General features: G+C 43.3%; 1 protein-coding gene across 2 annotated transcripts; it reads right to left on the bottom strand.

The window, feature by feature from the left end:
* im:7147486 lies at positions 1–14,943 on the bottom strand. Of its 2 annotated transcripts, XM_024415575.2 has the most exons (3): positions 14,764–14,943; positions 9,346–9,515; positions 1–3,894 (listed from the first exon to the last, which is right to left on the bottom strand). In XM_024415575.2, exon 3 carries the CDS (start codon positions 3,818–3,820, stop codon positions 740–742), a length of 3,081 nt encoding a protein of 1,026 aa, XP_024271343.2. In that variant the 5' UTR covers positions 3,821–3,894; positions 9,346–9,515; positions 14,764–14,943; the 3' UTR covers positions 1–739. The 2 variants fall into 2 exon arrangements, with proteins under 2 accessions (XP_024271343.2, XP_024271342.2); XM_024415574.2 differs by lacking the exon at positions 9,346–9,515.
* Between the last annotated feature and the right edge of the window lie 445 nt (positions 14,944–15,388).

Below are 15,388 nucleotides of genomic sequence, written 5' to 3'. Positions count from 1 at the left end.
TGAAAGCCTTCCCAGAAGAGTGGATTCTGTTATAGCAGCAAATATGTAGTTGGTACCCCCAACTACATATTAATGCCCATGGTTGGGAATGAGGAGTTCGACGAGCAGGTGTGCACATACTTTGTAGTGTATATTCACTTACAAATAGTTTTGTCCCAAATGCACTGATAGCTACCACACTAAGATATAACCATCAATGTTTTTTCACAACCTAAAAGAGCACTTGAACAATAAGTGGTACATTTTAATAATGGCTGAGGAGTTAAAGGGATACTTCAGGATTTTGGCAATGAAGCCCTTCAATTTATTTCCCAGAGTCAGTCCGATTAACATGTCGATACCATTTTTATACCTCTGCATGCAGTTTGAAGGAAGTTGCTAACTAGCATTAGCGCATGACGAAGTCTACAGTAACTCCCTCGAACTTCCTTCATAGTGGGGAAGTAGATAAAGGGCTTCATTGCCAAAATCCCAAAGTATCCCTTTAAGAACATCATTGCATTTTACAGCACAATACAACAGTTTACAACTATGGCCATGAAAATAGGTTCAAGTGAGCAAGAAAAGTCTACTGAGAGACAGTGAAAATAGAATCAAAGTAGAATAGTACAATAATGATTATATATGGTGACACACGACAATTAATCCCTCAAATCAATAACAGATCTTGCAAAAACATTTAGCTAAAATCATTGTTCATACATGTTCTGTTGGATTATGATTTTCAGAGTATTCACTCTCATTGTGTAACCTGCGCTGTGTCTCCAGACAAAATGCAATGGACCTTTCTGCGGTGGTCTTTCAGTGACCGTAGGCTGGGATAGAGGCGCTGGCAGATGAGGCATCGAAACGAGTTGGTCTGGTCGTGTGTTTGCAGGTGTTTCTGGAGTCCCTCCACAGTGCCAAACCAGCGCACGCACACAGGGCAACGCATGGGCTTGAAGGCAGGCTTGCACATTCCATTTAGCTGGTGAAACTTGAGGCTGAGGCCATTGGGGAAGTCCATGCTGCATCGGGAACAGTGGTTTGCCTTTGCTGATATAGCTCCTCTGTCACCTTTACACCGATTCCAGGAGAGGTGCTTTAGCAGCGCGCCGCGACTGCAAAAGGTGTTGCTGCATCGTATGCACACACAGCGCGGCTGTGGCTTCCTAGGCTTCCGCAGAGGTTGTTGATTTGGCTGAGGGCGCTGTGCTGGTAGAGAGTGTTGCGGAGGCGTATGTCGCTGCTTTGGCAGGGGCTGCCGACGTTGACGTGGCTGCTGTGGAAACCTCAGCAGTAGAGGTGGAGAGCGCTGCTGTTGCATTCCACCATACATCTGGTGCCGAGGCTGCATGTGTACTTGTAGGTGGACTTCATAGTCTGCCCAGGAACTCAGTGTCTCACCGCATGTGGGGCATGTATAGGCCTCCTGCGCATGCTTTTGCAAATGCTCTAGGAGGAGCCGTGGGGAAGTAAAGCCTGCCCCACACTCACACGTCACTCTCCTGGGAAGAACATTGGGCAATGACATAATACCCCAATTTTCCCCATTATCCTCCAGATTTTTACTACTTTGTGCCACGAGACGTTGCGGTGCCTGGGCTGCTGATATGCCCTGTTGTAAAAGTCCATTATCATTCTTGGCCATGGTTCTACTTAACTGGCACTTCTTCCTATGAATCAGCATGTTATCTTTGCGGTTAAAGCTCCTTCCACAGACATAGCAATCAAATTGGAATTGACCCTTGTTAACTTTCTGTGCTACCGCCCGAAAAGTAGATTGTGGCAGAAATGACCTATTTCCACACAGCCTTTGATGCTTTTTTAATGTGCACCCTCGACTGTACGTTTTCTGACATCTATAGCAGGGAAAACGTCTAGCACCATCTTTTATGAAATAAGGCACGCCATCCTTTGTGGACTTGACATGACCCTGAGAAATAGGTTCTTGTAGCATTAAATCATCGTCGTCTTCTGCATCTACTGCCTCAATCAGAACGTCAATCTCAGAATCATCTAAAGGCATTGTCCATTCTCCATCTTTACCTTCTTGTTTAAAACTACTTGCTGCGTTGTCCCCTTCACCATCTCCTTGCTGTAGTGTTGCAGATCCTGAATCAATTTCTCCTGGTGTTACATGCTTGGCAACTTCAGGATAGAAGGATGAGAAGCTTTTAGGTGAACCGGACCAGAGCAAATCAGGAAACTGTGGATATGGCCTTGATTCTGCAGAAATCGCCTCCTCCTTTATCTGACGAGTGCTGTCAGTGCCCACACCGGTGTTTTTGGAGATTAGAGGCCTCTGGTTGACACCTGTGACAGGCTCCCTTGCTTTAATGTTTTCCCCAAATGCAGTATTTTTGCACAGGGCAGAGTTGGAGGCATGCTGAGGAGGATGGGGTGGCCCCTGACACTTGTGCACATTGAGATTATACCTACGGGCATAGTTGTGCTTGCACACTTGACAAAAGTAAGGCGTCCTAGCTTTAACACTTTGGAAGCTTCTTTGCGGTTGTTGCTTCTTTTGCTTCTGGAATGATGCAGTCTTTTTGATAGAGTGGCATTTACTCCCCACTGAGGTAAGGTGGTGGGGAGCCAGGGGACAGATGTGGTTGTCTGGAAGGGGTGGTTTTCCAATCATCAGTTGTTTACAGTGACGACAACACTTCACTATCTCCTTCCTGTGTAAGGCATGATGCACTGTCAAGCTGTCCAAGTCCTGAAAAACACTTCGGCAGCGGCCACATTGATATCTCCCCTGTGTGGCCCTATTTCTAGAATCAATAAGCTTTTGACGGGTCTCAAGAACTACTACAGGGCAGAAGGTCTGAGTCAAAGATATGATACCACTACTGCCAGATGGACGGGCTATTGTCTTTGCACCAGACTTTGTAAGCAGGTGTCTTAACTGGCCAATAGAGGGCCCTGGTGTGGATGCTGCTGTGTGTTTGGATTGTGACATCACCTCCACTGGTATAAGCTCTTTTTTGGGGACCACAAGTCTCTTGTGTCTTAATGGGTAGTGTTGAGCAGGTTGATAACGTTTCATGTAGGCATTTGCTATCAACTTCATTATTGTCTCATTCTTAGGTGCGCCGGCATCATCTGAAGATGCACCGCTTGTAACGGGACAGTCTGCATCCTCAGGAGTCTCATCCTGGATGGATTGTGGCGAGGGTTCCTGTGCAGTAGAGATGTTCTCAGGTTGGTTAAGCCCATCAGGCTGTAATTCTTGCTCACTTGCACCTGGAGGGAGGTTGTTCAGCTCTGGAGGTCTGGTTAGGGCAATAAACCCCTTATTTGTATAGACTTCAGGAACAGTGGATGTGCTATTAAGCTGTGGGAGAATTGAACTACGAATGACAGGAGATAGGGGTGAGGGATGAGAGGGGGGACCGAGGCCCAAAATGGTTTGGCTAAGGATTGGCTGAGGGGAGACTGGTTGGACAGGTTCAACCAGACTGGATTCTTCTTGGCCCGAATATCTGGCATCAGTCGTCTGGGTCTGCTGCTGGGGGGTTGAGACATGAGATCTTTTATGCTCTAGCATTTCATTAAAGTTCTGAAACTCATCCCCACAATCACAGATAAAAAGAGAGGGAGCCGGGGTCTCAGGTAGTGCTTTGCAGCAGTGCTGGTCTTGGAGCTCCTTGTTTAAAAACACTTCACCACAGTGAGTGCAGAGAGGCTGCTTCTCAGATTGTGGTGGTTGCTTGTCATATTGAACTGCATGAGAAGCTTGGTGCACCAACAAGGATGCCAATCCAGTAAAGGTGGCTGAACAAGCCACACAGCGATACATTTTAGGGGATGAGGTGCTTCCCTGAAGGCCAAGCATTGTGGTACAAGACAGTCACAGTACAAAGGGGGGCTCAGGTGTCCTCAACTGGCTGATCTTGGGTTGTCAGTTTCCTGAAAAATAAAGAGAACACATTTGTCAGGAAAATAAGTATCTCCTCAAACAATTTGTAAAATGTGTGAATCTCAACTCAATCCAAGCAACATAAAGTTTAGATACACACACTGTGTGTACAGTGGGGCAAAAAAGTATTTAGTCAGCCACCAATTGTGCAAGTTCTCCCACTGAAAAAGATGAGGCCTGTAATTTTCATCATAGGTACACTTCAACTATGACAGACAAATTAGGAAAAAAATCCAGAAAATCACATTGTAGGATTTTTTATGAATTTATTTGCAAATTATGGTGAAAAATAAGTATTTGGTCACCTACAAACAAGAAAGATTTCTGGCTCTCATAGACCTGTAACTTCTTCTTCAAGAGGCTCCTCTGTCCTCCACTCGTTACCTGTATTAATGGCACCTGTTTGAACTTGTTATCAGTATAAAAGACACCTGTCCACAACCTCAAACAGTCACACTCCAAACTCTACCATGGCCAAGACCAAAGAGCTGTCAAAGGACACCAGAAACAAAATTGTAGACCTGCACTGGACTGGGAAGACTGAATCTGCAATAGGTAAGCAGCTTGGTTTGAAGAAATCAACTGTGGGAGCAATTATTAGGAAATGGAAGACATACAAGACCACTGATAATCTCCCTCGATCTGGGGCTCCACGCAAGATCTCACCCCGTGGGGTCAAAATGATCACAAGAGCGGTGAGCAAAAAATCCCAGGACCACACGGGGGGACCTAGTGAATGACCTGCAGAGAGCTGGGACCAAAGTAACAAAGCCTACCATCAGCAAGGGCATTGAAGATGAAACGTGGCTGGGTCTTTCAGCATGACAACCCAAACACACCGCCCGGGCAACGAAGGAGTGGCTTCGGAAGAAGCATTAAGGTCCTGGAGTGACCTAACCAGTCTCCAGATCTCAAACCCATAGAAAATCTTTGGAGGGAGTTGAAAGTCCATGTTGCCCAGCAACAGCTCCAAAACATCACTGCTCTAGAGGAGATCTGCATGGAGGAATGGGCCAAAATACCAGCAACAGTGTGTGAAACCTTGAAGACTTACAGAAAACGTTTGACCCCTGTCATTGCCAACAAAGGGTATATAAAAGTATTGAGAAACTTTTGTTATTGACCAAATACTTATTTTCCACCATAATTTGCAAATAAATTCATAAAAAAATCCTAGTGTGATTTTCTGCATTTTTTTTCTCATTTTGTCTGTCATAGTTGAAGTGTACCTATGATGAAAATTACAGGCCTCATCTTTTTCAGTGGGAGAACTTGCACAATTGGCAGCTGACTAAATACTTTTTTTGCCCCACTGTATGTATGCGTGTGTATATATCTATATACATAACTTCATTTCTGAAATTATTTACCAAATTACATTGGTTCCTTCAATCTCAGCAATGATAATATAATATACACCATAACACTTCAGCTACACTGATGTCATGAGGATACCTGGGCCACCTATTGAGATGAGTCGTTTGTTCAGTAAATCAGGTAACAAATTAGGTGAAAAGGAGACTGGAATGCACCTTTAAGTTAATAGATATGATTCATGTATAAAGACTGGATCAGTGGTGCAGAACACACCCATGCGAGGCTCATCTACAAAAAGGTTTACAATTACAGGAAAATATCTATATAACTCAAATTCTCTCAGCCTCAAGGCAAAATGTGTAGAATAGCATGAGAAGCCATAAAACTGCAAAACAAATTCTCTGCTCCATGGAAAAAGTGTAGAATTGTGCTCTTCATGGATGAAACCCGGTTTTAACTGTACCGGGCAGACGGCAGTGGGCCGGTGTAGTGTGGGCGAGCGGTTTGCTGATGTCAATGTTGTGAACAGAGTGACTCATGGTAGCGGTGGGGTTATGATATGGGAAGGATTAGGCTACGGACAACGATCACAATTGCATTTTATCGATGGTAATTTGAATGCACAGATACCGTTATAAGCAGTGGTGTAAAGTACTTAAGTAAAAACATTTTAAAGTACTCCATTAGTCATTTTTTGGGGTATCTGTACTTAAACACTTTTTAAAACTTTTAAGTCACTATACTCCCAAAGAGAATAATGTACTTTTTACTCCATACATTTTCCGTAACACCCAAAAGTACACATTACATTTTTAATGCTGAGCAGGACAGAAAATGGTTCAATTGACACATTATCAAGATAACATCCACAAATGCTTTGTTTATAAATGTCTGAGTGTTGGAGTGTGCCCCTGGCTGTCCGTAAAAAAAGACAACTGTGCGTCTGGTTTACGTAATACCTGGACAAAAGGAATACTTATGTGAGAATGCTATTCATTGACTAAAGCTCAGCGTCCAACACCATAGTACCCTCAAAGCTCCTCACTAAGCTAAGGAACCTGGGACAAAACACCTTCCTCTGCAACTGGATCCTGGACTTACTGATGGGCCACCCCCAGGTGGTGAGGGTAGGTAGCAACACATCTGCCACACTGATCCTCAACACTGGAGCTCCCCAGGGGTGCGTGATCAGTCCCCTCCTGTACTCCCTGTTCACCCACGACTGCATGGCCAGGCATGACTCCAACACCATCATTAAGTTTGCAGACTAACAGTGGTAGGCCTGATCCCCGACAATGACGAGACAGCCTATAGGGAGGTCAGAGACCTGGCCGGGTGGTGCCAGAATAACAACCTATCCCTCAATGTGACTAAGGAGATTGTGGACTACAGGAAAAGGAGGACTGAGCACACCCCCATTCTCATCGACGGGGCTGTCGTGGAGCAGGTTGAGAGCTTCAAGTTCCTTGTTGTCCACATCAACCACAAACTAGAATGGTCCAAACACACCAAGACAGTCGTGATTCGTGCACGACAAAATCTATTCCCCCTCAGGAGACTGAAAAGATTTGGCATGTGTCCTGAGATCCTCAAAAGGTTCTACAGCTGTAACATCGAGAGCATCCTGCCTGACTGGTTGCATCAGTGTCTGGTACGGTAACTGCTCGGCCTCTGACCGCAAGGCACTACAGAGGGTAGTGCGTACGGCCCAGTACATCACTGGGGCTAAGCTGCCTGCCATCCAGGACCTCTACACCAGGCGATGTCAGAGGAAGGCCCTAAAAATTGTCTAAGACCCCAGCCACAGACTGTTCTCTCTACTACCACATGGCAAGCAGTACCGGAGTGCCAAGTCTAGGACAAAAAGGCGTCTCAAAAGTTTTTACCCCCAAGCCATAAGACTCCTGAACAGGTGATCAAATGGCTACATGGACTTGTTACTGTATATAGCCTGTCTTTTTACTGTTGTTTTATTTCTTTACCTACCCATTGTTCACCTAATACCTGTTTTGCACTATTGGTTAGAGCCTGTAAATAAGCATTTCACTGTAAGGTCTACACCTGTTGTATTCGGCGCACGTGACAAACTTTGATTTCACACTCAACACAAGTAATTGTGTTGCTAAAAGAGAGAGCGACACAGAGGGAGACACACCCAGTGAGACAGAGAGAGAGAGCGAGACACACACACACACAGAGAGACAGAGCGAGAGTCAGAGAGACACACAGAGACACAGAGAGACACTCAGACAGGGACTGCCATAATTGTGACTTTTCCTGTAAAGGGAATATAATAATTCACTTTTAGCATTTAAATGAATGAGGGAACAATCTTGCATATGTTCATAACTGCAATAATTTTTAAAAAGAAAAATAAAGCTATGAAATTATAAAAAGTTGACATTCAACATTTAACAAGGTAAAAACAAACAAATATTTGAGTGTGAATGTTTGGTTTATATTTCTCACCCTGCACTAAATAATAATAAATATGATGTTCTGGGCATATGCCCAGTTTAATTTCCATGTTTTACAGTGCAGTTCAGGGTATGACAGAATCACTCAAAACATTTCAGAGGACCCCAGCCACAGACTGTTCTCTCTACTACCACATGGCAAGCAGTACAAGAGTTCCAAGTCTAGGACAAAAAGGCTTCTCAACAGTTAACCCCCAAGCCATAAGACTCCTGAACAGGTAATCAAATGGCTATCCGGGCATTGTGTGCCCCCCCCAACCCCTCTTTTTACACTGCTGGTAATCTCTGTTTATGATATTCATCGTCACTTTTACTATACACACATGTACATATTACCTCCAATTGGGCCGACCAACCACTGCTCCCCACATTGGCTAACCGGGCTATCTGCATAGTGTCCCATCCGCCAACTCCTCTTTTACACTACTCTCTGTTCATCATATGCATAGTCACTTTAACCATATCTACATACTACCGCAATCAGCCTGACAAACCGGTGTCTGTATGTAGCCTGTCTTATTTCTTTACCTACCTATTGTTCACCTAATACCTTTTTTGCACTACTGGTTAGAGCCTGTAAATAAGCATTTCACTGTAAGGTCTACTACACCTGTTGTATTCAGCGCACGTGACAAAACTTTGATTTGATATGAGGAATTTCTAAAATATTTATACCTTTACTTTTGATACTTAAGTATATTTAAAACCAAATAGTTTCAAACTTTTACTCAAGTAGGATTTTATTGGGTGACTAACTTGAGTCTTTTTCTATGACAGTATCTTTACTTTTACACAAGTATGACAATTGGATACTTTTTCCAGCACTGTTTACGAGATCCTGAGGCCCATTGTTGTGCCATTAATCCGCCTCAAGTTTCTGCATGATAAAGCACGGCCCCATGGCACAGGGATCTGTACACAATTCTTGGAAGCTGAAAATGTCCCAGTTCTTCCATGGCTTACATACTGATAGATTAAATGGCAAGTTAAGCCCGGGAATTTTGGTAATTTTGCTTAAATGCATAAAAGAAAAGTTAGCTTAACAGTGAACCTTTTTTGTGGGATACACAAGGTGCCAAATCAAATGTGAGGAATGCAACAAAGATGCAGAATCATCTGGCCAAGTGAATAAAGTTCCCTCAACACTCACAACAAGCAAACTCTGACAAAAGTCCCTCCACTTCTATTCAAGGTGAAAATGACGAATCAGACACCTTATCGATAGCAACAGCTCATGGTCCTCCTGGAATCAGAAATGTATTTGACTCAATGGAGGAACGTAGTCAGAGAAATGCTGATGAATGTCTTGTTCGAGCTATGTTTGCAACTGATTCACCTCTGATGCTCACAGGCAATGTGTATTAGAAGAGATGTCTGAATGTTCTTCGCCCAGCATACACCCCTCCAACCAGACATGCTTTATCTACTAATTTTCTAGATGCAGAGTTCAAGTGAAGGTCAAACAAATCATAGAGAAAGCAGACTATTTCAATCATCTCTAATGGGTGGTCGAATGTTCGTGGGCAAGGAATAATTAATTACACCAGCTCCACCCCTCAACCAGTATTCTACAAGAGCACAGACACAAGGGACAAGCGACACACTGGTCTCTATGATGCAGATGAGCTGAAGGCAGTCATCACTCACCTTGGACGACAGAAGGTATTTGCACTGGTGACAGACAATGCAGCAAACATGAAGGCTGCTTGGTCTAAAGTGGAGGAGTCCTACCCCCACATCATACCAATTGGCTGTGATGCTCATGGATTGAATCTGCTCCTCAAGGACATCATGGCACTGAAAACAACAGATACACTCTACAAGAGAGCCAAGGAAATGGTTAGGTATGTGAAGGGTCATCAAGTTATAGCAGCAATAAACCTCACCAAGCAAAGTGAGAAGAATAAGAGGACCACATTGAAGCTGCCCAGCAAAACCCGTTGGGGTGGTGTTGTCATCATGTTTGACAGTCTCCTGGAGGGGAAGGTGTCTCCAAGAAATGGCCACCTCAGTCTGCCGATATGGACAGCCCCATCAAGAGGATCCTCCTGGAGGATGTATTTTGGGAGAGTGGTAAGCAGCCTGAAACCTATAGCAGTAGCCATTGCACGGATTGAGGGAGACAATACCATCCTGGCTGATGTTCAGACTCTGCTTGCAGATGTAAGAGAATAAATCCGTACTGCCCTGCCCACGTCACTGTTGCTCCAAGCAGAGGAAACCGCAGTTCTGAAATGCATCAACAAGCGTGAAGACTTCTGCCTTAACTTCTTTGGGATAGGGGGTGGTATTTTGACGTCCGGATGAAAAGCGTGCCCAAAGTAAACTGCCTGTTACTCAGGCACAGAAGCAAGGATATGCATATAATTGGTAGATTTGGATAAACACTCTAAAGTTTATAAAACTGTGAAAATAATGTGTATAACAGAACTGAAATGGCAGGCAAAACCCTGAGGACAAACCACCCCCCCAAAAAATTCATCCTACCACTGATTTCAATGGCTGGCACTTTTATAACAGGGCGAAATCGTGCCCGGTTGCAGTTCCTAGGGCTTCCACTAGATGTCAGTCTTTAGAAAGAGTTTCAGGCTGGTTTTTGGAAAAATTAGCCAGAAATTGTAGTTTTTCTAGGTGGCTCCCGTTCTTTGGTATTTTTCTCAGGTAAAGACAATAACGATTCTCCGTCTTAAATTGTATTTTTTATTTGCGTATTAGGGTACCTAAGGTTTGATTATAAACATTGATTGACTTGTTTGGATAAGTTTATTGGTAACATTTGGGATTAATTTTGTATGCATTTTGAAGGAAGGAAACCGAGTGGATTGTTGACATTAGCGCGCCAGCTAAACTGAGTTTTTATGGATATAAAGAAGGAGTTTATCGAACAATAGGACCATTTGTAATGTAACTGGGACCTTTTGGAGTGCCAACACAAGATCTTCAAAAGTAAGGCATATATTATTTAGCTATTTCTGACTTTCGTGTCGCAACTCCCTGGTTGAAAATTATTTCTTATGCATTTGTGTGCTGGGCGCTGTCCTCAGATAATCGCATGGTTTGCTTTCGCCGTAAAGCCTTTTTGAAATCTGACACGGCGGCTGGATTAAGCCCCAAGTATGCTGGCAAGAGCATCCTGTCTGGTGCAGAGATCAACTAGGCCTATGGTGTCATCACTACTGTGTCTCACCACCTTGGCCTGGATGAGGGCACGGTTCTTGGCAGTCTGGCAAAGTACACTTCTAAGCAAGGGCTTTGGGATGGAGATGCAATATGGCAGTCGTGCCAACATATCTCATCAGCCACCTGGTGGAAGGGGCTTTGTGGATCTGAGGCTCTTTCCCCTGTTGCCTCCATCACCCCCCAAATCCCACCAACATCAGCCGCCTCAGAGCGCAACTGGTCTTGTTTGGGAACAGACAAAAGCAGTCAACAGGCTGACCAATACAAGGGTTGAAAACATTGGTGGACACCCGGGCAAATTTGAGGCTTTTTGAGCATGACAACGAGACATCCTCAACAAGGTTGGAAAGTGACCGTGTGGATGAGGCCTCAGAGTCTGATGTTCAAGAGGTGGACATTGAGGAGGTCCAGGGAGAAGACATGGAAGCCTGAGAGTTAGACAACTGAAGCTTTAGTTTCTAGACTATCATTTTACAGATGTATGTTAAACGTTTTTGGAAGATGCGATGATCATTCAAAATTCCCTTTTGTTGTTCAGTGAAATCATCCCATGTGAAGAGTTAATTAATTAAAGTGAAATTCGTAACAATTGTTGCTTTTTTTTCTATTAGAAGGATTTAATCATTTGCAATTATGTCTACTTATGGTAAACGGTTTGTTTCCTTCTCCATATGATATGGTAAATATATCCAATGCAAAAAAACATCTACATTTAAACAATATTAATATTAATTTGCATATTTCTGTTAATTCCCATATATTCCTGTACATTCCCACATTAAGTTTCCACCTCTGAATATACCCCACATACTGACCAGACATGTCACGCATTGAGCAAGTTTGGGATGTCCTGGATCGACTTTGCACAACAGCATGTTCCAGTTGCCATCAATATCCAGCATTTCGCACAGCCATTGAAGAGGGACAGCATTCCACAATCAACAGCTTAATTAACTCTATGCCAATGAGATGTGTCTCGCTGCATAAGGCAAATGGTGGTCACAAGACACCGACTGGTTTTCTGATCCATGGCCTATTTTTTTAAAAAAAGTTCTGTGACTAACCAATGCATATCTATATTCCCAGTCATGTGAAATCTGTAGATTAGGGCGGTAGGGTCTAATGAATTTATTTCAATTGGCTGATCCTTTGATATACGGCGACCCAGTCAAATCTTTGAAATTGTTGCATGTTGCGCTTATATTTTTGTTCTGTGTACATCTCACTCTTTCTACAGTTCCACTGGATGATGTAAATAAATATTGTTTATTGAAATGTTAACTATCAACAGTTGGTGACTTGTGTCATGTGATATAGGTGGCTTATTGTTAACAGTTTCCTATATACTATTGGCTGCCTAGTGATTGCAACATTATAACTCTCCAATGTGTATAGTTGGCAATGATGTTTCATTTCCAAGTGCTACTGAAAAAGCTTAAGTGAAATGCACTAACTGCGGGTGATACACGTCATTACTCTACTGTAGTCTATCAATAAATTCCAAATCTTTATACCATACATAACCCCGAGGGCGGCATATGCGAGGTGGTCACTGGACAAACTAGCTATGAGTTGAACATATTTGGCTGAAAAACTAGTAGCCAGTTGTTTCCCATGGTGGAAACCAGAGGCTGGTTGGAGAAGCTTTAGGAGGACAGGCTCATTGTATTGGCTGGAATGGAATTAATGGAACAGTTTCAAACATCAAACATATGGAAACCGCATGTTTGATTACGTTCCATTAGTTAATTCCAGCCAATATAATGGGCCTGTTCTCCTATAGCTCCTCCCACCAGCCAACACTGGTGGAAACGCATCTAACCCGCTGGCTCCTGAAACCCCTGTCCCCATGAGCTCCCGAGTCTAGCTAACTGGCATCGCAAATTAGCACCTCGCTAGCTAACTGAGCTGTTTTTAGAAGAAAACAGATGATCGGCTCTGCCGCACCAGCATGCTTTTGCGGCACAGTTGATAGCGCGCTGGACTTCGGGTTAGAAGGGTGAGACCTGCTCCCTGCTGTTTCATTACATTACCCATGCCTCCAAGGGAGACTGCGATCCCACTTCTGACACCAATGTAATGAAACAGAAGGGAGCAGGTCTCGACCTTCTAGCCCAGCGCGCTACTATCGACTGTGCCGCAAAAGCAGGCTCGTGCAGCAGAGCCGATTTCCACGCTTATAAACCCAGGGTCGTTACAATATGAATCACACTGTAGCTAGCTAGCATGCCCTCCACGTTATTGGGGCGTGGGAAGGTCAGATTCATATTTACATTTTATGTTAACATTCATTGAAATTGGTGGTTACTACTGGTTTCAGATCCGCCATGTTTTCTGTTTTGGTAGGAGGTCAGAGTGATGTCGATACTCATGAATATTCATGAAATTGCGTAGCCCATCTGCAGTAACGCACCCCCACATCCCATTGGTTCCTGCATTTGAGAAAGACATCTTCATGCTTGTGTGACACTTGAATGTGACTAAAAAAGGGAAATAAACTCTGATAATAGCTGCCCTCACCGTCGTTAAAAACATAACTGTTCCCCCCGGTCGTGTGGTAGGTATACCGGAGTCTGCTGTGTACCGGAGACCTCCTTACTAGCCAAGTGTCCTTTGCTCCCGCGTGCCAAATACACGCCCTCGTTGTAGTTAACGTATCTGAAAAAAATAGTGCCCGACAGGCGGGGTAGAAGGACACGGTCTACAGTTGTAGCTAGCCGTTGGCTATTGCTATTGTGCATTATGACCACCTACTGTACAGGAGCGGCCCTCTTTCCCGCCCGTCCTAGTTTAAAATGTTACCAATATTAGTATAAAGAGGGATTTCTGCAGATACAGAAATGCCCACATGCAGGAACTCCCCGAATTGCGCAGCCCTTTGTGGACATTTCGCTAACGTTCCTGGCCACTCAGCTATCATTTAACATGAACGGGGCTCTTGTTTTTATCGCCCCCAACGTGCTATGTGGATTTCAGGTGATACGGGGTTAGACGGTATATGCTATATGGAGCAATAGTGTATCAAATCATTATTTTAGGATATTTATGCAAAAGTCAAGAAAAACGCTGGGCCCTGAAAGAAAGAAATGTATGCATCTGATTTACTGCACATCAACACAATCTAGTAAAATCTATCGACTTCCCTAAAATTATGAACTTTGCACCTGACAAGAGCGCGCTAATAAGAAAAAAAGCATGCATGATTGCAATGGCATTTGTTTTTGTAGCAAAACCGCACTTCACGCCATATTGGTGGGGTATCTATAGCTTTATAATAATCCATTAAATGTCTAATAAATTGTCAAATTAGCGAAGTGTTTTGAAAAGTACATATAGTACAGAACAATGAAACTAAGCAGGTATATCGTTACTAGTTTAGAAATGCCACGAGCTTTTGGTAGCGCAATTCAATTCGACGATGGAAGACGTAACGTTAGCTAGCTAATGTTAGCCACACAATCAACCATTGCATTAGCTAACTAGTTGCAGAAATGAGTGACCTGTTTTTAAACTACAGCTAGCTAACAAAAACATATGTATGTGCCGTGTGTAGTTAAAAAAAAATACCTAGCAAAAAAACCAAACACGCATTGATGATGTCCAAGAAAACGTTAGTGTAGTGAACAAAAGCCAGCTAGCTTGCCAGCTAGCTAGCCTCGCTAACAACACACCATAATGTGATTAGGTAACGTTAATGTTACCCGACATCTTTCAATACAATTCTTCCAGATGATTGTGAAAGTTTCGCTTATTACGCATAACAGGTCAAATTAACATATTGACAAGATGTGGGAAAATGCTAACGTCAGAAAGCACGATTTAGGTATGCCATTCTGAAATGTCCTCGTCGTTCAATGACAAAGACAATATATTTAGGAAACTTACCATCAGTAATTTAATTTATTACAGTATGTTGTATCATCCACGGCTACTTTCGTTCAATACCGATTAATTTGCATATTTGAGAATTATTATTTGCAGCCACGCTGCTGTTCAGGTCGTGTATTCGGTTGATGTGTGCTGCTGCACAGCTGTAGCAAAAATGGGTGCGTTCCAGGTGGTCTTCATCACCAGTCGCGCGCACTTGTATTGTCTTTGTGGCTCATGGTCTTGTCAAATCTGATCATCTGCGCAGCGTGGCTACATTATAAACGGACTGGAACGTAACCAGTCGCTCTGGGGGAGTTTTTTTTCTTCTAAATCCTCCCAACGAACTGGGCAGCAGACTGCAGAATTTTTATAACATTCTGCCAACTTTCGACTCGGAGTCAGAGGGATAAACCCAAACTCATAATGGCATACTGACGATAACTGTAAATAATTATTCAGGTCAAAAACGTCGTTTAATGTAAGTTTCTATATTATAACTTTATTCTCTAACCTACTTTTTGTACTTCAATTTGATGGCGACTCACTGCATTGACAAATGTAATCCCTGCACAATATACCATTGAAACTGTGGCGCTTTATATTTACTATTGAGATGTGTTTTTACTGCCATTTAAAATAG

The sequence above is a fragment of the Oncorhynchus tshawytscha genome, linkage group LG23 (genome assembly GCF_018296145.1).
Source record: "Oncorhynchus tshawytscha isolate Ot180627B linkage group LG23, Otsh_v2.0, whole genome shotgun sequence".
Taxonomy (NCBI): domain Eukaryota; kingdom Metazoa; phylum Chordata; class Actinopteri; order Salmoniformes; family Salmonidae; genus Oncorhynchus; species Oncorhynchus tshawytscha.
The sequence above is the reverse complement of the archived record's forward strand: the minus strand, read 5'-3'. Positions and strand labels throughout refer to the sequence as shown.